The sequence below is a fragment of the Drosophila ananassae genome, chromosome XR, assembly GCF_017639315.1.
Source record: "Drosophila ananassae strain 14024-0371.13 chromosome XR, ASM1763931v2, whole genome shotgun sequence".
Classification (NCBI taxonomy): domain Eukaryota; kingdom Metazoa; phylum Arthropoda; class Insecta; order Diptera; family Drosophilidae; genus Drosophila; species Drosophila ananassae.
This window is the reverse complement of record NC_057932.1, coordinates 17,565,318-17,590,565: the sequence shown is the minus strand read 5'-3', so window position 1 is coordinate 17,590,565 and position 25,248 is coordinate 17,565,318. Positions and strand designations below refer to the sequence as shown.

General features: G+C 38.2%; 6 protein-coding genes across 8 annotated transcripts in view; 4 read left to right on the top strand and 2 right to left on the bottom strand.

Moving 5' to 3' along the window:
- LOC6502358 (cAMP-specific 3',5'-cyclic phosphodiesterase) overlaps window positions 1-25,248 on the bottom strand; it is a 193,267-nt gene that overhangs the window by 130,485 nt on the left and 37,534 nt on the right. For all 3 annotated transcript variants that reach the window (XM_032452063.2, XM_032452061.2, XM_032452062.2), the window contains exons 2-3: window positions 1,422-1,542; window positions 29-1,301 (exon numbers count right to left, since the gene is read on the bottom strand). In XM_032452063.2, coding sequence (XP_032307954.2) covers window positions 29-1,301; window positions 1,422-1,478 — 1,330 coding nt within the window. In that variant the 5' untranslated portion in view covers window positions 1,479-1,542. The remainder of the gene's footprint in view (window positions 1-28; window positions 1,302-1,421; window positions 1,543-25,248) is intronic.
- On the top strand, window positions 2,916-3,266 carry LOC116655047 (protein new-glue 4). The gene has a single exon (XM_032452024.2). The coding sequence runs from the start codon at window positions 3,008-3,010 to the stop codon at window positions 3,191-3,193; it is 186 nt and encodes a 61-aa protein (XP_032307915.1). The 5' UTR covers window positions 2,916-3,007; the 3' UTR covers window positions 3,194-3,266.
- LOC123257683 (protein new-glue 2-like) lies at window positions 4,432-4,761 on the top strand. Its single transcript, XM_044717508.1, has one exon. It carries the CDS (start codon window positions 4,432-4,434, stop codon window positions 4,759-4,761), a length of 330 nt encoding a protein of 109 aa, XP_044573443.1.
- On the bottom strand, window positions 5,628-5,963 carry LOC123257682 (protein new-glue 2-like). The gene has a single exon (XM_044717507.1). The coding sequence runs from the start codon at window positions 5,961-5,963 to the stop codon at window positions 5,628-5,630; it is 336 nt and encodes a 111-aa protein (XP_044573442.1).
- On the top strand, window positions 6,412-6,852 carry LOC123257681 (protein new-glue 3). The gene has a single exon (XM_044717506.1). It carries the CDS (start codon window positions 6,412-6,414, stop codon window positions 6,850-6,852), a length of 441 nt encoding a protein of 146 aa, XP_044573441.1.
- Window positions 10,681-11,796, top strand: LOC6502366 (putative uncharacterized protein DDB_G0271974). The gene has a single exon (XM_001967507.3). It carries the CDS (start codon window positions 10,840-10,842, stop codon window positions 11,200-11,202), a length of 363 nt encoding a protein of 120 aa, XP_001967543.1. The 5' UTR covers window positions 10,681-10,839; the 3' UTR covers window positions 11,203-11,796.

Sequence of the window (25,248 nt, the reverse complement as noted above, 5' to 3'; positions counted from 1 at the left end):
TGTATAGTCCTCTGTTTTAGAGACCCACCTGGTATGTAATCCTGTCCTGGTTGACTGCCGCCCGATGGCCCTGCCCCGCCCTGCGAGGACGAAGTGGCCGAACTGTGATGGATGCTCTCGCAACTGCCACAGTAGCCGCCACCGGCTATGGTGATGGGCGGCAGCTGATGCTCCTCCTGGCGCTGTAACTTGGCGCTATTGGCCTGCTCCGATTCCTCCTCCTCCTTGATGTGCGGCAGCGGTGAAGTCTGCGCCTGGCAGGCACACCTCTGTCCCTGATTCTGTCCCTGATTCTGGCTCTGATTTTGGCCCTGACTCTGGCCCGGATTGGGAGTCGTGTTTGGTGTTTGGTTCTGTGACTGATTTGGACTTGGATTGGCTGTCGGATTTGTGGGATTGCTGTAGAGTGTGGTCACTTGGCTCAGCAGATTGTTGTTCGTATTTGTGGTGGTTATGATGGTGGGGACAAGTGGTTGCTGTTGCTGCTGCTGGTGTTGCACCACTGCGGTGGGTGAGACACTGGCGTCACTGAGCGTTTCCGGTTCCGCTCGACGAGCAACCAGACCGCTGGCCAAGCTTGCGACCGCTATATCCGCTGCACTTAGCTGCTGGTCGACTTCCGCTTCCGCTCGCAGTTCCGCCTCCACGTCACAGTCGTTGATTAGGGTCTTTAGGGAAATGGGCGTGGTCACCGACGTATTAATGGTGTCTGCCAGCGAATGCTTCTTCTCCGTATAAAGTAATTCCTCCCCCTTTGAATCGGGACTTAATTTCTCCGATTTAATATAGTCCTTGGACAGATTATCCTTCTGCTGGTGATTGGATGGTGGTAGTGGTAGTGGTGGTAGTGCTTCGCTGTCCTCAGCACCTACGTCAGCACCTGCCCCAGCACCGTCCTGCGGCGTCTGGGCGTTGGGAGTTTGGGGCGGACTTGTGGCGGGGGCTGCGGATCCGGAGCCCCCGCGACAAGGGAGGCAACACCGAAACACTGTGCTATCGAACCACTTTGTTCGCTTGCTCTTCCTCTTACCACCACTGCCACCACTGCCACTGCTGCAGCTGCTTGTGATGCTCTCCCTGTCGCTTCCACCTGACCCGTCCTGGCACCTCCTTCCTCTACTTCCTCCTCCTCCTCCGATACAGCCGACCACGCCTCCTCCGCTACAACTGCCTCCGCTTCCACTGCCGCCGCCGCCGCCGCCGCCGCCGCCTCCCCCTCCAACGCCTCCACTGGCTGCCAGGCCGTAGGGTGTGCAACTACTCAAGCTGCTCCTCCGGCTTCCTGCCCTGTGCAAGTTTTCCTGTTTAACAGAATATTAAATAAAATATTAAATATTAAATTTAAGTGTAAAATAAAGTGGTGTTTCTGTGGAAATTGCATTAAAAAGAGTAAGGAATGTCTAGAAAGCAACATCTGCCACCTTGGCCGCATGTTTGTTTAAGGAGAAGCCCTGCGTGAAGCGCGCCAGTCGCATCATTCCCACGGGAGACGGGCTGGCTATCTTCTAAAAAGCGACATTCTTTCTAAATCTGCAAGGAGATCTGCAAAGACAAGAATTTAAAAATAATTTATTAGGAGGGTGCTTAAAAGTTGGGGGATTAATGTATTATCAAACTAAGGTGATGAAAAAATATTCATAAAATAGATATAATACAAGATTGTAATAGAACCTGAGAAACCTTTTAAAATAATAATAATATTTATAGTGGCAGAAACTACATATTTACAAATATTTAATTAAACTAAATTTAAGGCTTTATTATATTTTAAAAATAAATATTGGACTATGGTACTTAAGCAAGGATAGGAAATATGTTCTAAAAGATATAATGGATATAATAGATTAAAATTTAGATGATCTTTAAGGATATATTAATTTAGAACCATTGAAAATTATTTTCTTTGAAGATAATTTATAAGTTTATTTATTTATATTTATTTTAAGCTCTTTATAAATCTAACTCTTTAAGAATTATTTATGTATTATATTTCTAATAGAGTTAGAGTTATAAAAAGCGTTATTATTTATAACAAATATTTTTAAAGAAAGTTATTATTTAAAAGAACCTTATAAACCTTATAGAATCGATATATAAATTTTATAATTTTAATATTTTAATATAAATATTGTAATTAATATAAAATTATTTAGACTATTATTATTTTTTATTATATTTAGACTATTATTGTTTATGAAATTATGTTATAAGAAGTATTTTGTAATAGAACCCTATGATTTTTAGATAATTCAGAGTCCAAAGAAAGTTATTAGTACTTTTTTTAAGTATAAAACTCTTTTTAAGTATAAAAATATTATTAAAAAATTTTATTAACTTAGTTTTCTATTTTAGATTGTATGTTAGATAGTTTTCTATGTTGGAAATGTAAAATAAATATTTATATTTATAAATTTATAAACTTTTAAGTAATAAAACCTTAAAGCCCAAAGTAAACTTATTTTTTTCATCAAGAATACTACCTAACCCTCTTCTGAACTAAACAAATATTTAAATTAGTTTTCTATTTAAACTCCCTTTTTGTAAGCCCCTTTCTAAGCTCCCCCAAAAACCCCCAATTAATTTATATTAAAGCTCCCTACATGGGGGATGGGGGATGGGGTTGCCACCCCTCCCCAAAAACTTCCACCCCAGGCTCTAGACCCCCCACCCCACCCCAAAAGTATTCCACGCACATGGAGCCAGGTACGAGTGGGGCTTGGAACTATGTAGGTTAGTCACATATTTGCCCACATTTGCGAGCAACATCCGCCGCCGCCGCCGCCGCCATTCGCATTTCCCAGGGACACACGGCAGCTGCACAAACTGACCCACATGCCGGGATGTACCTACGTTTATATATATACTATATTATATACAGTGTATCTCCATACCTTATCTGTATCTTGAGAGCTGTATCTGCATCTGTATGCCGCTGTTGAGTTTCGGCGCTAATTAGTACATTGTCGGAGCTTGCTGGGAATAGGAATAGGAATAGGAATTGGAAATAATGCCGACTATCGAGTTGAGGCCTCTGATTCTAATCGTCCTGCCCTGGCTGCTCATCTGCAAGCTCTTCTACCGGGTGGAGGACTTCACGGAATCGGATATATTCTACAACAGTCTGGACTACCATCCCGAGGACTATATTGACAGTTTCACGACCCAGCAGCTGAATGATTATTTTCTCTATTGAGTTTTAGGTTTTATTCTTTTTTTTTAGTCCTTAAAATGTCAAGTTTTAAATAAATACTAGTTTAAAAAATGTAAAAAAAATATATTGTGTTGTTTTTTAATTTAGAAAATATTTTTTAGGGGAATATAAATCATATTTCTTGTATTTTTATTTATATTATTATTTAAAGTTATATTTTTCATAAGAATTTTTAGAAATAAAAAATATTAAGAGCCTGAGAGAGTATTTGAAATTATCAAAATAAAAAATAAACAATAAAATTTAAGAGAGTAAAGCTTTAAAATTAGTTTCTAAGAGAAACAAGCTCTTAATTATTGTTTTATTTATTTTTTATTTACTTAAAAAATGATTTTAAGCTTCCTATTTATAATTTTTTTTAATCCAGCCAAAAAGTGTGCTTTAAAAATGTCTATTTTACACTCTACTTTACTCTGGGCCGTACAATATGCGACAGCGCTTCTTCAAAACCTCAAAAGAAGCTTCAAAGTAAACAGTTTCTTATTCATTGAGAGAAACAAGTGTTTAGTAAGCTTTTAATTGAAAAAAAACATACAAATAACCACTAACTAACGACAAATCTAAATAAATAATTGAAACAATAGCAAATATTTAAAATTGAAAATCAAACAAAGAAACCGCCATTGTGTGCGCTACTCATCTTTATTGTGTTATTAATTTATAAATAAATTAAACAGAATGCCATTCATTCGGCGCTTCGAATACAAATATTTGATGAGAAACGTAATTGTGGTAATGAAAATGTTTGCCTTTCGATGTGTTTTCATTGGAAAAGCCTAATTGGAACAGTTGAGGAGGAAAAGTGTCAACTGGGAGATGTAATTTTTGATATTTATTTTGTAATATTTAAATATTTGTAATTTAAATAAAAAGAAATCAACCAAATGACTTTGAGGCTCAGTTTCCAACTTAAACTACTTGAACATCATCTAATTTTAACCTTTCCTTTCGGAGAATACCAGACTGCGCCAAGTCGAAAGACTCCAAGCCACATCACCTCGCACTTTTTGCAAAAATATAACTCCAAAACGTGGACAAATAGTAGAAGAATTGGCACAATTTGCGAAAAACAGTCCAAACAGAGGAAATAATGCAAACTATTAACTAAACAAAGACTGCCAAAGAATAGGCAGAATAGGAACCATAGTTCCGACTATAAAAGCAGCCCGGCGATCTTCCGAAGAGCATCAGTAACTCACTGCCAGTTCCACTCCCACAACATGAGGATCTACTCGTTCGTCTTCCTGGCCCTCCTCGGCTGCGTCCTGGTGGGCGACTCCCAGGCGGCCACCGCCACCACCACCACCACGGAGGCGGCCACCACCGTCGCCGCGACCACCACCGTCGCCTCAGCCGCGGCATCCGCCACCACCACCACCACGGAGGCGACCACCACCACCGCCGCGTCCGCCTCCAAGAAGAAGAAGATTGTTAGGAAGCACAGGAACAGGAGGAAGAGGGGAGACAGGAAGAGGGTAGTCAGGCGCCATCCAGCGAAGCGGAGCAAGGGCAAGAAGGGCAAGGGCAGGAGGAGCTACGACTCCGAGTAGACTCTCCCCTCCCAAGACCACCCAGACCCCAACACCCTCAGACCTCAGGACCCACTCCTCTACTGATCCGATCTATTTAATTATTACTTTATAGCTGTACAAATTATTATTTTTTAGTTCTAAGGCATTGAAAAAAAAATAAAAAAAAAAATGTATTTAAAAAGAAATGGACTCTATTGTCATATCTTTCTATAACTAGTACTTAATGGAGATAATGGACTATAAATTTCATATATTCTTTATACTTCTTTTTATTCAAATTATTTAAATTTTAATATAATAATTATATAATATTATATAGTTATTAAATTTGATTTAAGGTTTTTTAATTATAAATATATAAAAAAAAATTAATAAAGTTAATAGTACCATCATCTGGCATTGGAAATCTGACGAATTCCTTATAGAATTGAATATTTTTAGCCACATTTCCTATGAAACTTCATCTCATCTATGGGCTTTTAAATGAATTATTTAATTATTATGAAATTGGTATTACGAATTAAAATGATAATATCAAGGAGTCTTGTTGAATTATTTATTTATTTTTATAATTTTATTTTTAGTCATATATATTTTCAAAGCCAACAAAATATTAAAATTTATTTCCGAATAAATCGAAGCTCCAACGGTAGAGGGCGCTTGAAATATTTGGAATATCAAGTACACGCCCTGTTGTCCTTCAACCATTATCGGATTATTTTCTTTTCAAATATATATTTTTTTTATTTTTTTTCAATGCCTTAGAACTAAAAAATAATAATTTGTACAGCTATAAAGTAATAATTAAATAGATCGGATCAGTGGAGGAGTGGGTTCTGAGGTCTGAGGGTGCTGGGGTCTGGGAGGTCCTGGGAGGAGAGAGTCTACTCGGAGTCGTAGTAGCTCCTCCTGCCCTTGCTCCTCCGGCCCTTGCTCCGCTTCGCTGGATGGCGCCTGATTACCACCTTCTTATCACCCCTCCTCCTCCTGTTCCTGTGCTTCCTAACAATCTTCGTCTTCTTGGAGGCGGACGCGGCGGTGGTGGTGGTCGCCTCCGTGGTGGTGGTGGTGGCGGAGGCCGCGGCTGAGGCGACGGTGGTGGTCGCGGCGACGGTGGTGGCCGTGGCGGAAGTGGTGGTGGTGGTGGCGGTGGCCGCCTGGGAGTCGCCCACCAGGACGCAGCCGAGGAGGGCCAGGAAGACGAACGAGTAGGTCCTCATGTTGTGGGAGTGGAACTGGGAGTGAGTGACTGATGCTCTTCGGAAGATCCCTCGCCCGCTTATATACTCCCAGCCACCACTACTCACTATCCACTATCCACTAGCTATTGTCTTCTGGAAGAACTATGGGTTTATCCAATGATCTGCAGTGTCTAATTGTGGGGCCATTGTTTGGCTTCTTTGGGGAATTGTGTCAGAAGTTTGCCAAAAAAGAGACAAGACCGTTGACAAAGACCGAGATCTTGGCCAAATAATTCGCAATTGTTCAAACAGCCAGGCTGGCGTTCTAAAAATACCGAGTATGCAGGGGAGAAGAGGCTGTGTTAGGAACTCTTTGGAACTTTCCCACCACACGCCCAATGACTTCCACTTCGAGGTGGAATTCTTTTTTGGAATAAATAGGCCACGAGGAGCTAGCCCAGTTATCAGTTGCAAGTCTCTGGCAATCATGAGATATCTCTGCGTTATCCTTTTCCTGGCCATGGTCGGTGTGGTGCGGATCGGTGAGTCCGAGGCCGCTTCCACCTCCGCCGCCACCACCTCCACGGCCACCACCACAACGGCCGCCACAACGACGACTACGACCACCACAACCACCACCACGGCGGCCAGCTCCAGTGCCACCACCACCGAGTCATCCACCAAGAAGAAAAAAAGGCGTATCATTCACCACCACAATAAAATACATACATCCCCCCATGTGATCGTAACCCGTCATCATAGAGGTGGCGATGACTCCGATGACGATAGCGACAAGTCCACCCGAAGGAACCGAAGGCGCAGGAGGAACTCCAGCACTAGCTCCAGTTCCAGCTATGGTTCGAGATCTAGGAGGTCCAGGAACAACAGGAGGTCCAGGAACCTGCGTCGTCGCGAACGCCGTCTCTAGATCCCCCAGACCCATTCCAGAAGATCAAGGACTTCCTCCCACTGTCCTCCTCAACTCTGACCTTCTTTTATTAATTTTTTTTCATAAAATAGCAAAGCAAATAAAACATATCGATATGTAAGAGGATAGTTTGTATTTAAGAGGAATGGGAGTTCTTCAAAAGGCTCTTCTTGAAACTCTTTCCGAAAAGTTATTCATCTTCAAAGGCCCTACTCCCCATTGCGAATCAGAACAGTGAGATCTTAAGTCATAAATTCAAAATGCAGACACTGAGGCATTAAATATTTAAGCCAAAAGGCCTCTGGGAGTTGGCTTTCGAGTTTTCCATTGAAATCCATTAGTAAGGAAGCCCGCAAAAGCCCCAAAAAGGAAGGGGGCCACCACTGTTTTGTGTTTGAGAGAAAAGTTTCCCAAAAAAATAAAATTAAATAGAATTAAATAAAACAAAAAGGAGTATCTGTAGATACTACACACACTTATACACTTATAAACCTCAGTTAAAAAAAGACAAAGCATAAAAAAGAGCTCTTCAGAAACCACATGAAACAACGAGTACTTGAGTTAAAGCCATTAATTATCGTTGGTGAGATAATTAAAGCATAGTTTCAGGCGCCTGCCCGAGATGAGCCCTGAAGTATGCTACAGAAAAGTAACCACAGGTCTTGAGAAGCTAAAATTATCACAAAACTATTTAATTTTAAGTTAAATTTCAACCAAAATTATCCCACAGAAGGAGTATCCACTTGATAGAGTCATAAAGAGAGCCCTCCCGGTACTTGATATTTGATATTGATTTTTATTGAGACATTTTGAAAAATTAATGTCCTTGATTGGGGGATTGGTGACTGGGGAGGAGAAGGAGGGACTGGGAGGAGTATTATTCCCAGGAATCCAGGAAATGCGCCATCGACTTGTCGAATGATGAGCGACATTAATAAATCAATAGCGTTTTGATGGCAAATAATTCGAGAGCAGCCACGGGAATGCTGCAATACGCACAGAACACACAGGACATACAGGACACACAAAGGATGTCTGCGATAAACACACACACTCGAAGCATACTTATGGGAGCGTGGGTGCTTGGACCTTCCTTGATAAGCGACTTGCCAGTGGCCACAAAGTGCACAAAAAACAAATATTTCTCTATTTATTAATTTTATTTGTTTATTTTCTTTATTAAGTTTATTTTTTTACTTTATTTATTAAATTTATTTATTTATTTTTTTTAAGCAATAATGGGCTTTGAATTCTTGGACTAATAATAATAAATAATAAGAAATCTTATAATATTGAAGGACTAGAATATTTAGAATTATTTTTTTCAAGGATTTTGAAGTCTAAATTATGTTCTTTTTTAATTTAATAATTATATTTCTATTAATCTATAATTATTCCTTTATATTTTCTATTTTCTGATTCTAAATAGTGATAAAAATTTGTTTAGAATTTTTTTTTTACTAAAAAAGATGAACTTAAGTTAAAGTTTTTAAAATAAAATGTTAGAGATAGAGAAAAATAGAACAGAATAGAGGAATAATTATAAGAATAATATTTAATATTCTAATACTTGAAATACTTGATTAAATAATAATTGGAATTAAAATTGTAAATAGAAATTTAAATATTTATTCTCCTAAGAATCGTAAAGACTTCTAATCATATTTTACAAAAAATATTATTAAAATAAAATAAATTATATTTAAGCATTATTTTGCATTAGAAACCCCTTCTATTTCTCTCCCTTCTCAGCCGCCTTATTGAGCGCCGACTTTGGCAACTGGAGTCGAGTTATTTTATTGATTGATGTCCAGGTCCAGAGAAGCCATTTGTTGTTGCTTCTTGGCCCAGAAATAATAAATAAGAGGCGAAAAAATAACACAAAAAATAATAAAAAGAGGAGAAGCAAAAGGAGGGGAGGAAAAACAAGCGAATGCCATTAATTTTGTTGGTCTGGATGGCCTACCCCCCTTAGAACGGGGATCAAATGAAAACACACTGACTTGTGCTGTGGCCGCCAAACTCCGTGACACAAAAAAAAAGGTCGAAGTCCCGGGGATGACCTGTTTTTCTCCCAAAAAAAAATAAAATAAAAATAAAAAGAAAGGCAATTCCCAGTGAATTAATGAAAAAAAGGAATGAATTTTTATTGTTCCGGGATTTATGATTCTTCCAGGGGAGTTCTTCTGTGATTAAATATTTCCAAAGATCCAAGGATTTCTTTTCTAAGAAGAAGCTATAATTATAATTATATCCTTTTTTATTCATCTCTCTCTAGTTTGTATAGTGTGGGGGTGAGGGAGTAGGGGGTGAGCCAATTAAATACGCAAATACTGGGCTGGAAAGTCAAGACATCCACCCACTTTCTAGTCCCCGAGTTGCCGAGAAGGCCATGCCACACGTGGCAGCATATGGTGGAGCATTTTGATTTATATGTGATTGTGGCACCACACACCACACCACACACACACACACACCCCCAAGAACACCCATTTCAGTTGAATTGGAAACGGCGGAGGAGCACCACCACCCGTGGCGAGAATACTCTCGGCACTCGCCCTCTAATGAGCAATTTAATTATGCACACTGATTGATTGATTCTAATTGCGGCAGAGTGTTTACTTTTCCAACTAGAAGTTGCCAGAAGGAAGAGGCTTTAAGTTTATTCCATTTTTTACTAACCACTATATTTATTATATTTGCTATATAAATATATTCCCTCTACTCCCAACCTTCTTTCTGCAAATTTTTATTCTAAGACCTTCATTTAGCTCTCTATTTAACTCTTATTTTTAATCTCTCTTTGAGCTATCTGCCGTACCATGTGCGGCAGCGCCCCTTGGTCGTCTTTTAAAAGGTCTTCGAGGCTTTGATATAAATTTGCAAATTTCTGTATTTCAGTTTCAGATTTTTTTCATAAATATTGAAATAAAAGAAAGGTACTATAGGGTATTATTATTTTTCTATGTAAAGTTCTCTATAAAAAAAATAGAAAAGTTATAGAAAAATAGAAACAGAAAAGACAGACAAAATAACAAAATGACAAAAAACTACAATATGATACCCGATACTTTTCTTCAATTCCCTAATTCTAAATATTATAAGTTCCCTATAAAAAATTTAAATTAATAGAATAGAAATAAAAATCTTATAAAAAAAAAAAAAGAGTAGAGTAAATGATACCGTGTACTTTTTTCATTTCCAACCATATTAAGAGTTCTCTATTTAAAAAAATATAAAATTCCCCTTGAGATCTTAAAAGAGAGCAAATAAGTAGTATTTAATACCCTCTTCTCTCCCAATGTTTCTTCTTTTTCTCGACACATTCCTTAAAAATAAATAAACCTTTAATGAAACTTATTTAAAAGCCTTGTTTGCCTCCCGAAATTGATGTCAAAATAATAATTAAAACATTCCCCACATGTGTCTGCTGTTTGTTTCTCTTTGAAAAGCATCCTTTGTGTTAATTTTTTGACAAAAATACTTGAAAATGAAACTAAATAGAGTCGGGAGTTCACGATCAATGCCAAACCAAAGCGAGAGAGCTGAGAGATTTGACTTTCGAATAGAAATCACGTATAATGTTGATCGAGTGATTCCCGAAAGACAATATTTGAATTATTTTTTGGAGGATTGGAGAAGCGCCCGTTCATTGAAGATTCCCTCGATGTTTGATTAAAAATGAAATAAAAAAAAAAAATAAAATAAACAAAATGAAGAACGTAGTTGGAGAGACGACAGCGCATAAATATTATTTACTTTCGAGACATTTGTGCAAATAATTTGTGGCATTAAGCGTTCTGGCCCGAAAGGCAAACACTATGCGGGGCTATGGGATCAGTGACGCAAAGAGTGGAAAAGACCACCGATGTCTTCGAGTATAAATAGTCCAATTTGAGGCCTAAGACAGCCAGTGAAGAGTTCCGACTTCTTCTAGATAGAGTTATTAGAGAGAGAGTTACCAGAAGACCCCACTAATCCCCCACCATGAAGCTCCATTGGCTATTACTGGCTATTGTCCTGATCTGTGCCCTCCACGGCTCTAACTCGGCCACCGGCTCCTCTTCCACAGAGAGCTCCACGGAATCATCCACCAGCACCACCTCCTCCTCCACCGATTCCTCCACCTCCGCCTCCTCCTCCTCCTCGTCCGACACCACGGAGGCCAGCAGCAGTAGCAGCGACACTGCCACCTCCAGCTCCTCCAGCTCCTCGTCCAGCTCCTCCAAGAAGAAAAAGTCCGCCGCCGCCAGGAGACGGGCCGCCAAGAGGCGCCAGGCTAGGAGGAAGCGCGCCGCCAAGAGGCGTCAGGCCAAGAGGCGTGCCGCCAGGCGGGCCTCCAGGGGTTAAGCGATGCGCTAAAGGGGGCATCCCCCTCTACTGGGGGCATCCTCATACCAGGTCCCATCCTAGCAGAGTTATTCTTTTTTTTTTTCAAACCCCACTTGTCAGATCCTTCCAAGGAAATAAATCCCGCTATGATATAAAAATGCAAGAGATCTCTTTTCTTTCGGTTCTTAGCTTCTGACCTCTGACCTCCCCAGCCGATCCTTTGGGGGATTATCTTTGAGGATTCTTTAACTTTTAGTAGAGTCTCCAATACTTGGCGTTAAAAGCGAAGAAAACAATTTTATATCCATTTTCCCCATTTTTTCTTATGGAACCCCTTTCAAGAACCGGAATCCCCGTATGTGGCCCCTTTGGAAGGCTATATCTCGGCCAATTTTTATCCGATCGTCAAGCGGCATACCTTAAAAGGTTTCTAGATCGATTTACCATAAATATGCATCAAAAACTGTAAATAAAATTTTTGATCCCAATTTTGCCCCAATTATGGGCCCAATTCCCCCCTTTCAAATTCTGAATCCCACATATAGCCACTTTGGAAGTCTATATCTTTGTCAATCTTGATCCGATTTTCAAGAGGTATACCTTAAAAGATTTCTGCATGAATTCCCCATCAATCCACATCAAAAGCTGATAACAAAATTTTGTAATCATATTTTTCAAAATTTTTTCAAAAGACCCCTTTGTGTCCAAATCCTGAATCCCCATAGAAGCCTCCCCCCAAAGCCTATATCTTTTCCAATTTAGATCCTATCCTCAAGCTATCCTCATTTAATTCTCTTTGTCTTTATTTCTATTTGAATCCAATCCAACTTAAATCCAATTTCAGTAACCCCGCCCCGAGTCTCAGAGTATGAAAGTGTGACCTCCAAAGAAGGCCACCTCGTAGAGTCTAGAGTAGTAAGTATTTCTTAAAGCTGGCTTTCTGTAAACAACTATTGTAGTTTAGAAGCAAAAAAAAAAAGAAAAAGAAAGCCTTGAAGCATAGTTCTCTTTTTAAAAAACATTCAAGGATTCCCCCCCCCCCCCCTACTTCTAGCAATGAATTAAAAATTAGAAATACAATGGCAGTGATACGTTTTAGGGGCATATTTGGAATGAAATGAATCGGTTAGGTTGATTACTTGACCCCGTTGTTGTTGCGGTCTGAGGGTGCCAAGGGTGAAAGGTTAAAGTTGCCACACACTCGTCTTTCCACAAAGACACACACGCACACACACACACTGGCATTTATACCCACAGGAATGTACTCATGTACTCGTAGTGCAATAAAAAGCAACAAGTTGAAAGACCACGCAAGCAAAAAAGCAAAAGCCATCAAGGTCCTCTCATTCCAATACGCCATTTCGATTCGTATTCCAATTCCGGACTCTGGGTTCAAGGGGGGGGTTCAACTCATCCATATAGTATTATATATATGGGTAGTACACCCGTCCATATCATACTCAGGAGCAGGACCCAAAACCCATCAGCAATTCGAGCATATAAAAATTGTTATAACCCAGGAATGGCGGACTGATTTTTATGACTGTCGACTATAACGACCAGGGGTATACCCTACAAAGTCATAAAATAATAGAGGTAATAGTTCTATAGGGTTATGATTTATTCAAAATTTTAGAGTTTGGAGGTTAGGGATGAGAATTTTAGTTTAAAGGAGGGTTTTTGAATAAAAATCCCTTTTTTTCAATTATTTCCATATTATTTTCCTTTTATTTCCCTATAATTTCGGAATTATTTCCCTATATTTCCTTAAATAATAAAGTTCCTATGATAGATCTATTTATAAGAACTAATAACACCTCTCTCATTAAAAAAAATATTATAGCATACTTTTTGCCGCCTGTCCTATTCGTTTAGTATTTTTTCCCATTTTTAAAAGTTGGTATATACTGAAAAAATATAGAAATAGTAATCCTATAATAGATCTATTTAGAAGAACTAATAACCTTAAAATTTTACAAATATTATAGCATACTTTTTGCAGTCTTTCCCATACTTTTAGTATTTTTTCCATAACTTTCTCTTGTAAATATTTAAACCCAAAAATACTAGATAGTCGTAATACCCTCCACAGGTAGGGTATCCGAAAGGGAAAACAATAACAAGCAGCAAACAGCATTGCAAGCGTAATACAATGGGCACAACTGTTGCTGTTCGGTATTATACTTCTTCCTCTTCTATATAGCCTCTATATAGTACAGCAGAGAGAAAGACAGCCTGATGGAGGGAGGTGTAGAGAGGGAGAGAGGAATAGAGGCATGGAAGTGACATTCGTCTTCAGACAAAGAAAGAGACGGAAAGGCAGCGGAGTGGAAAAAGGAGAAGAAAGTCGGGAACAGAATCGAAGAGAAAACAAAAGGGCATATGTTTTGTTCAGCCTGGAAGTGATGGCTCTGGTAGAAAGAGACGGGAAACAGGGTGTTCAAAAGAGAGAGAGAGAGGGATATAAGTGTCATAGCTCTCAAAAGTATGCTTTAAAAAATGTTCTACTCTGTTTCTTAAGTATTTTCTTTGGATTTTAGTATTTTTGTTTTACTATTTCCTTGTATTTCCTTGTTTCCAATGAAATTTTGTACATGTCCTGGCACATCCTGCCCGCAGGACACCCTGTACTTGTGTTATGCTGCGCTTTGTGGCCATTGATGTTGATATGCTCGACGTGACTTATATTATATGTACGCACATCATGTTTTCTCTTTTTTTTTTCTCTTTTTTTTTCGTCTTAAGGAGTGAGCCTCCCCCCTTGTAGAAAGAGACAGAACGAATATCCGTGACTTGTTCTTCTTATACATTCTTCCTTTTTTTTTATTTTTATGTTATTTTGTGGCTGTTTTTTTCTGGTTCTTATTATTGTTATTGTTACGACGCCCCGATTCTTGGGAAATTTCAGCTTACTGCTTATTATTTTTCAAATACTTCAGGCCATCATCAGAGCCCGCCCACAAAAGTATGCTCTCTTTTTTTTACATATTTTTTTTTTTTTTTTTAAACAACTATATAAGCTCCTTGGATGTGAGGCTTAAAATTTCGAGAGCTGACGAGTGACAAGTGTGTCTTAGTCTTAAAAAAAAAAATAACAAAAATAAAAGAAAGAAAAGATCAACAAGTGGTACGAGACATAACCTTAAAGTTTAGATTTCAACCTCAACTCCCACTCCCTACTCCCTACTCCCTCTTCAAGGTCAAATGAAAAAGCCCCAGGCTGAAAGTCGGAAAAAGTCAAGTTCAAGAACAGTTCGCCATGAAAGGCCAAAGTTATATCGCTCGGGGGCTTACTTCTTTGGCTACTAGTTTGGTTACAACTTCAGTTATGGTCAGAGGTCCTTCGTCCTTCGTCCTGTGCGAGAAACAATTAGTTTAGCTGCGAAATGGTCTCTTTTTGGCCAAAATTACTTTCTCCAATTTGCTTTTCTTTCTATTATATTTTTTTTATTTATTTTTTGTGGCTCGCCCTTCGAATTCGTATGCAAAGAGCGCATAAATTTAATCAGTTACTAGAATGTCTGGGTTTTTATGCTTTTTTTTCTAGGGGGAGGGAGAGTCTTGTGGGTGGGCGTGGTCGGGTCGTAGGTGTGGCCTAGACTCTCCGTGTTGGCCAAGAAATAGAGACACGGAATGGCCACTCAGACAGGGCGAGAAAGCTATTTTTCTTAGGGAAGTGGTATATTTTGTTTAATATTTCATAGAAATTAAGTTTTCTATTTTTTATGTTTTTTTTTCAAGAGATTTCTTTGCTATTATTATTTTGAATATTTTTAAAAATTTAACTTTTAATATTTTATTAATTGGAACTTCCATAAATTATCATAAAATCTATTATTATCGTATTTATACATTTCCTTTTTTCTTTTTTTTTTCAGTGTTTTATGGCCGGTCAAAAGGACACTAAAAGACCCACAGATAGAAAAGGAAATGTGGGCTGGAGAAGTAAAAACATGTAGGGGAAAGTCGGGAATAGAAATTCTTATTTCTTTTTCTTTCTATTTTATTTTATATATTATATTTTATTTCTGTTTATTTTTCTTTCCTATTTTATATTTTTTTATATTTCTAAATTAAATCTTAAAAATCTTAATTTCCTTAGATTTGTGTCCTGCCCTGTCCTGTTTTGGTTTTCATTTCTACTCCTGCTTGGATTTTTGTCTTGTATGCTTTTTTGGCCTCCTCCTCGCACTCTTCCTCTGCCAGTTGCCATTTCCTGAATGCGATAAACCAATAAAGCAACTTTTGACATGTCTGCCGGCTGTTTGAATTGCGTCCTAATTGTGCCACTCAGTAGTATGGGTGTGTGTGTGTTGGTGTGTGTGTGTAATGTCCTTTCGCATCTATGTTTTATTATTTTTGGAATGCCTACGTGTGTGTGGGCCCGTACAGGATCTATCATCTACTGAGATTTTTCTCAGCAAGTCCTGGCAAGTCCTGGCACTGGCACTCTCCTGGCATGCGACGACAAGGTGACACGACTCGATTCGACTCCAATTATCGGGGCATTTCAATCGACGTCAATCAATCAATCAATTAGCCGCATGCCTCGTCTATGCATCAATCAAAAGCAGACGACCTCCTCTCTCCCCAATAAGGATCAATTTTCGTTCCAGGACCTGCCTGCCCGCCCGCCTCGGTTGGCTTTTCGTTTAAATTTAATGTCATGGCTGCTTTAATTTTTGGTCCTGCAGGACGAAGGTCTGATATCCTCCCGACCAGCTGGGCTAATTATTCGAGGGGCAAGCCACCAGAACGCCAAACTCTCCCGAATTCCATCTCAATCTTCAGTCAACATCATCAATCTTCTGTTTTTTTTGGAGGAGGAGGTGGTGGTCTCTGGGATGGCCAGCAATTTGACAGCGATTGCGACATTTACAACTGTTCATCATCAGTGGATCTCGGGAAGGACTAATCAGCGACAGGATAATAGGGAGGAGTCTGCTTAAGTCAAGGGAGGAACTCATACTATACTGTTTCTTTAAGAAATTGGCTTCTATTTCTAATTCAAGGCAAGATTAGACAAGAAGGGACAGGAATAGACAACTCTAAACATGATTGAACAAGCAAAGACATGATTGGACAAGTTTAAACGAGTCTAGTTTATGGTTTCTTAACTGTACTCTTTTGTTTTCTACTTCCTACTCATTTTTCTATGAAAAGAAAACAAGAAAAATGCTTATATCATAATTTTTCTTTAAAAAACAGTTTCTATTTCCAACCAAAACAGGATTAGACAAGAAAGAACAAGAATAGACAAGTTTAAACATAAAGGAACAACAACAGACATGATTGGACAAGTCTAAACAAGTCTAATTTCAACAATACTAACCCTAAAAACACCGTTAATCATAAGACCAATGATATAACTGTTCTTCTTCAAGAAATGAGTTTCTATTTCAATCCTAGGCGAGATTAGACAAGCTTAAACATGAAAGAACAAGCACAAACATGACTAAAAGAAGTCTAAACACGTCTAATTTCAACAATTCTAACCCTAAAAACACCGTTAATCATCAATTACTTTTCTTTTTCAATTAATTCCTTTTTAATTCAATCCCAAGCCAGACTAGACCAGAATAGACATGATTCGACATGCCTCAGCAAGTCTAATTCCCCTCCCAACTAACTTCTCCAACCAAATAACCCCACAAACTCTGAACTCATAACTCATAACGGCTTATTTAATTTCTCCTTTTTTTTCTCCACAAACTAGTCCCTCTCTTTAAACGAAAAGCATTCACAGCCAATTGAAGGCAATGTTTTGTAAAAAGTTGTTTCCCACTTTTAATGTCGTTGACAGACATGGGTGGGGTGGAGTGGGGTGGGTAGGAGGTTGGGGGCGTGCCATGATGGACCCACCAACAAGCCACAACAAAATGACATATTTTTTTGCTTCCTTTTTTTGTTTGGAGAGAATTTTAATGCAATGCCGCAGACATGACCACAGCAACCGTGCAACAGAGCGAGAGGGAGTGGGAGAGAGCAGCAGAAGAGACAGAAAAGTGGCCCCCAGACTCTCCACACTCTCTCCAGAGGGACTGCCTCTAGGGAGGAGAGAGTGAAATGAGAGAGAAAGAGACACCGTTATCCCACAGAAAATCAGTTATCTTATTAACTAATTAGAGCTTGTTTTTAGTATTATTATGTGGTATTTTATTATCTGGTATTTTAAGGCCCTAACAAACCGTATTGTAATTAAAATTATTCTTTTTTACGATTCAGAGGCTCAATTGAATTAATTCGTGAATAAAAGACTGCATGAATAATGAATTTATTTTAAAACTCAGCCTCATGCCTCGTGCATTATTTAGTTTCAATTATTTAATTAAATAATTAATGCCGCTTATGCTGCAATTAAGTTTAAATGGCCATTAAAAATGTAACCGAAAAGAAAAGGGCTTTGTAAGCTTTAAAGCGCATGTTTGCTGGCAAGGACTTCCTCCTAAGGATTCCTTAATAGAGTGAAAAGGATGGAGGCCCTGTTTTGGCCAATAATTTAAAATTAACACCTGCACACACGCACAGGTAAGCAGGTAAGTGCCCTCTCTCCCTCTCTTTCCATTTTTCATGAGACTCTATTTCAGTATTCAGGTCCTTTCTCCGTCTCCCCCCCGCTCGCTCGGCTGGCTGCCTTTTTAGCCATTTTTACCTTGCCCACCTGACCGGATAGGCAGGTGAGTGGGCAGGTGAGTGGGTGGATGAGTGGTTGGGTGTTGTGAGAGCCACCTCAAAACCGCATTTGTTTGCGGCCAAAGCTGAAAATCAATAACCATCTCGGGCACACCGAGCCCTAATAATAGATACAGCAGTCTCTCTCTTATTTTTCAATTTTCCGCCCAAAAATCACCCATATTTTTCAGAAAAACGCACTTAGACCGGCTTATGTATTTAAATGTGGCGTGTACGCGTTGAAAGATTGACAGATAGACTGGCTTCTCTGATTGATGAATGGCCGAAATTTCGAAAATGCCAAAAATGCATTATGGAAATAGTCTCGAGTGGATGCATCATCGGTATCTGCACATTTTGGCATCAAATCGTTGCCAAATTTCAATAAAACTTGCCTGTTTGCCTGTCTATTTGGGCTATTTGGAAGCTAATTAGCGGGAATCGAATGATTTTTGTTGGAGAATCAGTAAAGGAATAAGAGATATTTCATAGTTCTCACTAAAAGACTAACTTACAACCCATTTTTAACCCAAGCTAAGATTCTTGCTACTCTTTTGTGTCACGGTCGCCATATTCTGTAGCCCTAATGTCACGGTCGCCATAATTATGCTACCATTTGTGTCACGGTCGCCACTTTTAAGCAAATCAGATTTTTTTGGATTTTTTTTTGCGATTTAGAGAGAGATTTAAAGATATTTCTTAACTTCTGATATAAGATTAGCTTACATGTTTTCTTTAAATAAAAATTTAGCTTCTTTTTACTCTTTTGTGTCACGGTCGCCATAATTATACCTCCATTTCTGTCACGGTCGCCACATTTAAGAAAATCAAGAGATTTTTGAAATTATTTTTGATTCGAAAAGAATACTTCTGGTATGGGATTACCTACAATCCCCTTTCTCAAACAACATAAAATATAAAACAAACACTCGAAAGACCCACATTCCATTGTATTTGTGGTATTTGTTTTATTTTTTTCATGCCGGAAATGGAGCTGAGTGGTTTAAGAAGCCCAAACAAAGCATCATTTGTTAGCCCCATCGAGAGGAATTTGTAGACGAATGCAAATTGCGAATGTTGGGGGGGCCAGTTCTCGTCAAAATGAAGCCATTTGTATGCCCGGCCAGGCTCCAAAACTCCATACTCATTTTTCCAGCCATCCCCCCAGCTATGCCACAACCCACATATGCCACTGAAAACACACACTCTCTTTGCGATTGTGTCGCTTATTTATTTTTTGTTTTTTCGACAAGAGCCTCTGGGTGACATGAGTCTAGAAAACATCAAAATTCCCGAAACTCTGTCGCGGAAAACATGGCCATAATATGCTTCATCACAACTCACTTGTTATGGCCTCATGTCCTTAAAGCCATTAAGGACTAAACTTTAAACAAAAATCCCTTCTTTTTTTTTTAACTAAAAATAAATCCCTAATTGCGTGTTTGAAAAAATGGTGGAGAAAAATAATAATAGAAAACTTATTCAGTTGGCAGTTTTCGGTGAACACGCAACCGCGTTGGCAACTCTTCGAAGGCAACGCCTTCCATCCAAAGTTTTTAATAAAATTGTCAGCTGCTTGTTGGGGGAAAATGGAAAAGAGTTACTACCGACCGACGTTGCTTATCCACTTTGATTGATTTCGAAATCAATTTCCTAATCTTTTCTGGAACACAGCGAGTCTTAGTCCTTAGTCCATAGTCCTGCCCTTTCCTTCCCGGTTTTCTGCTCTAGTTTCCTAGCAGGATATTCGGGCGTGTTGCTGTCGTAAAGTTTGGTCTCGAGTTGTGTCCAAGGACGCCCGCATGGCTTCATAAAAATAGTTGTAAATTTCCAAGCAGTCTGCATAAATTCAGACCCCACTGCCATCTCTCTTATATATATATATAATATATAGAGGAGCTCCTGTATCCTGTATCCTGTTCTCTGTATCTGTATCTGTATCTGTTATCCCCCTGCCTGTCAGTAACTTTCACACGTCGTTTCATTTCTGGGTAAGCAGTAAAAAGTGACGCAACTTTTGTGCACATTGTCAACAGTCGTAAATTCAGATCCTTGCTCCTGGCTCCTTCCTACTGGCTCCTGGCTAAGCTTGATTATCCTGCTAGCTGCTCAACTAGGGGTAACAGCTCTCCAGATGTTGTGTCCTTCTCACAATACACAAAAATAAGCACTGACAGAAAAATTACCAGATTTTAAACCATTTGTGTCACGGTCGCCATAATTAAGAAGTCTCCTATGTCACGGTCGCCATAATTAAGAAGTCTCCTATGTCACGGTCGCCATAATTAAGAAGTCTCCTATGTCACGGTCGCCATAATTAAGAAGTCTCCTATGTCACGGTCGCCACTTTTAATAAATCTTTAATTTTTACATTTTTTATCTCACAAACTAACAAAAAATGACTAATATTTTCATATTATATAGCAAACCCGTTTAGAAAACCCTAAATTCCCACCTAATTATTTGTTTCTTTCACTTTTGGGACTTGCCCTCAGCCTGTCCGCCTGGTGACAGTCCTGCGGACATCTGTCCGCAAAAGTGTGCAACGGAATTTTGTGCAACAGTTTGCCGCAAGTCCCCCGGATGTCACCCTACTATCCTTGCCATCCTGCCATCCTGCCACCATCCTCTCTTGTTCATATTCCGTGTTTCTCCTTGTAATGGCATTTATGATTTGTTGGCTTCCAACTTTAGGAAGAGGGAGCATGTAGAAGGTCTAGAGTCCGGATCCGGGTCTGAGTCCACCTGCAGCCTGACAGCTGTCACTGGGAGTCCATATGTCCACACAGAGATACTCGGGGACACACAGGACATACAGAGGAGGATAAGTAGACGTGCAGGGAGAGAAATTGGTGCTATAAATAGAGGTTTCTAAGAAGATATACCTGTCTTCCATATCCTAGATACCTCTGGAGTTATATTTAATATCTCTTATGGATATATCTTTTAATTAAAATAGAAATAACTCCACTCTTTCTTCTCTCAGTGCCTTCTTGAACTGATGTATGAGATGATATAGCCATTTGCCGGGTTGGCAATTCCATTTTCACTTCTGGGCAAAAACAAATTCAATTACAAGCCAAGGAAAATGTGCGTCGAGATCCAAGGCAAGAATGGGGCGTAAAAACTAGATATATATATATACTATATAGAGGGGGCGTGGCAGGAAACGCTCTAATACATACATATGTTTGGCTAAAATTAAAATCATATGCATGAAATGAGCGCGAAATTGAAATGGAATGAAATAAATAGGAATTTGTGGAGACAGCTCCTCCATCTTGACTTTTCCCCAGCACGATTTTGATGGGACTTGAGTTTCTGTTTCAGTTTCAGCTTCAGTCTCTGTTTGGATGGCGTATCTAGGAGATTAGAATCCTACAAGCCGTGGCGGCACAAACTCTCTATCCTCTAAAAGTCCGAAATAAAGTTTAACGAACTCGGAATGTTCAAGAAGCATGATAGCGAGCGAATGGCTACTGAAATGGGCGGAAACTTTGTTGCAGTTCGCTGCGAAAACTGGAAAATTGCATAAAAGCCAGCTGGTGAGCAAGTGGAGTGCCAGCTATGCCAATTAGAACTCTAAAATAAATATATTTAAAACTTAAAAAAATATATTACTAAAAAATATCACACTTTCTCTGTTACTAAATGGTATTTAATAACTTTTATAATTTTTAATATGAAATAATAGTTTCTGATATAATATATCTTGTATCTTATGGATCTTATAGATAGATAATCCTATAATACCCCTTTCTAAATAAAAATTCCTAAAAAATATCATACCACCTCTCATACCTCATATTTTCTTTCCTTGAACTTTAAATGAAAGTTGTGTTTAAGTAACCCGTATATGGTAGTACCCCCTTTGGTGGTAACCACTATAGCTGCCCCTATAACTAGACTTCATGGCTCACTTGTTCACCTCTTGGGCGACACTTTCGGGAAAGTTATCTGGCTCTCAGCAGCAGCAGAGCTCATTTTGATGGCATTTTCCAAGACCCATCTGGCCGAGAGAAGATTTTCCAAGTGCGTGTTGCTGTCGTGACTGTGGCTTTACCCCCTAAACCCACCTACTACCTGCCACCTCTCCCCCCCTTTTGAAAAGCCCCCTTAAAACCGTAATGCGCTACCCCCCAACCCCCTTTTTTGCGGTGGCTTCCGTTAAAGCTTCAAGTTGTTGGTTGTTTGGAAGCATGTGCCGGAAGCCGAAGGAAATATTTCACCGCACCACCCCCTATTGTCACATCACTCTCCCCCGCCCTCCCCTCCACCACCAAGCAATAGATCCTTTTGTGGCATCTTTCAGGACACCAAAGACCGCCCCCAAAACTAATTTATTTACCTAGAACCCAACTGCTGACGCCTATTTGTATGCAATTAATTTTGTTGCGCCGCCCCCCCCCCCCCCCCCCTTGGACAAAAAAAAATTCTTAAAGACAGGGGCGGCTCTAAAGGGGGGGAGCAGTCAGTAAAATAATAAAAATTAATGAAAGCTAAGCTCATAATAAAAAAAAAAAACAACCTTAATTGCGTGAAAATTACAATTTATTTGACGGGGGTCATAAGACCACCCCCTATATTTTGAGAGGGGGGCACTACGCCAGTGGCTTAGGCAAATCAACTAAATTGCCCGAGTCCCGAAAAATGGCCATCCGCCTGTCAGCGATCTAATGAAAATTGATGTTATATGATTTACACTTCTTTTAATGGCACTGGCAGCCGGACCCCCCCTTCTCTTAAAATCCACCTCCAATGGCCGAATAAATACAAAAATAGAGCCACCAAAGAGACAAATGAAATTGGCGTCGGGGGGGTGGGGGTCTAAAAATTAATTATTTTCGCGGATCACGAAGGATATTCATTAATTGATTACCCGGCGACTCTTTAAAAATTGATTTCAAATTGGTTTGCTTGGCTTGAGTTTTGTTTAAGGGGTTTAATGGGTTTTATGAATCAAAATAATAGAGATTTGAATTTTAGGGAATTTTATTGCGAGTTTAGAAGCTATTCTTTTCTACAAGTTTGAATAATTATTAAAATATATTGAATTTTCTTAGCAATACATAGCAGAACTTGTTTGTTTAAATTTTAATCGATATTATATAAATTATTAATCGATTAATTTTATGATTTTAATTTAATAATCGATAATAAAACGATATAATATATTTCGATCGATAATAATACGATTTAATATATTATTTATCAATAACTATACGATATAATATATAGAAATGGAGAAGAATAAGATATAATATATTAAAATCGATAATAAAACGATTTAATATATTATTTATCGATAATTATACGATATAATATATAAAAAACGATTATAATGCGAAATAATACAATATAATATATCATTTTCATTTTTAAAGTGATATTATACACAATAATAAATAATAATAAGATATATGGCACAGTAATCGATAATAATTTGATATATTTTAAAAATTATGACATTTTAAGAAATACAAATTGTGAAAGAAAATATTAATTATATATTTTTTTTAGCTTTAAATTTGTTGGTTTAATTTTAAGTCTTAAAAGTTTATATTTTTAAGTATTTTTTAAAGAACATTCAATCAATTTTCCTCTTAAATTTAGTTAAAAAATAGAACCTTTTTATAAGCTTCTTTAAATTCAATTTCCCCCAGAACATAAACAGCTTAACTTTAATCTTGTACTCACAAAAACATCAAATAATCATGAATAATTACAGAAAATGATCCAACTCACCTGAAAAGACAAGAAAGATAAAAAAAATTTAATAAAAAATTGAGTATAAAAGGCAACTTGGCGATATAATAATTCATAATTCAGCGTCAGCTGATGGGCACTTAAATAATTTTTTAATGAGGCCCTTTAATGCGGCTAATTGCCGTGGATATTTTTTATAATTTTCACATGCCAATGCCGATATATATATTATTTTTTTTAAATGGCAGTCGGGTGAGAGGAGCTAGGGGCTGATAACTGTCAGGGGCATGCATGAAATGCCAGTTGAATGAAGGTTGCGGTCAAAACTAAGCCGCAGGACATGTTACGGGATGGGGGGGAGGGAGTTCCTCTGACTCTGAGCGTCTTTATCCTGCGGCTATATGTCCTTCCGACTGCGAGTGAGAGAGAGAGAGTGACTGGCAGGACTGGCCTGTTGCTTTCGCTTTTGTGTGGCGCATTAATTATTTAGGCAAACGCTGCGTATACGTAATATGGTTATATAAGGCTTTTAGGGCCAACCTCCTGTCACAGGCCAATCACTGGCCCGAAAGGCTGTGAGAAAAAGGGATTTTCGAGGAAACAGACAGACAGATTTTTGCATTTTTTTTTTTTTTTCCTTTTGCATTCCGGATTTTTGCTGAAAAGAAAAAGGGCATTGTGCATTGAGGAATTCCATTTGGCCTGGATTATTATTCAACGCGACACTGCTACCACCCCCTCTTTCTTGCAACACCTCTGTACCTCTGTCTCTGGTTCTCCTTTTTGTTCCCTTATTTTTTTTTTTGCATTTTTCCATCCAACTGAAGCATCCGGGGAAATCAACAAAGTGCTAAAGGATGTCAAAAATAAAGGAGGAAATCAAGAATTCTGCAAAGTTAACTGCAAAGGAACTGCATTCTTGCTGGCTTTCAATTTTTATGGCACTATAATTGACTTGCTTCTGGTAGGGTTTTCTTTTTTTTGTTCAAGTTTTATGGTTTGTTTTTGGCATTAAAATTTGGCTTTTTTTTCTTTTTTAATTTATTTAAGTATTTATTTTTCTTATTAACAGAGATATATTGTCATGATCTATAGTTCTATAGTTATAGTATTTTAATCAATTATTGTTATGTTTTATTATCTATAATTATATTATATATTATTCATTCTCAACATTTATTGATTATTTTTGTGCATTTTTATTGATTATTAATTATTCAATATATTTGTATTGATTAAATTGATTTTTATATCGATTTTTATAAAGTTTTATTATTGATAATTATATAGTACCTTTATCGATTCTTATTTATTATTATGATTAAATATTAATATAGTATAGTATTATTTTTATATATTATTACACCATATAATTGTTATAGATTTTTATAAAGTTTCTTATAAATAAATTAGCACAAAAAAGTAAATATATATTCAAGAGTAGTACCGAGTATCATATAGTTTGATTTAATTTTGAAAATATCTCTTAAAAATCTCCCATTTTTGTGCCTTTTAGTCTCAAATTAAACTCTCCAACTAAATTCCTTGTGTAGGCATTTTATTTATTTATTAGCGGAGCTCAGCGAGCGGAATAAGCTCTCCTCCCCAGCTCGCTCGACTGCATCTCGAATGTCAATTCTGCGGTGAGACAAGCTGTCATTAATTTTAAATTTCTACTTGTTACGC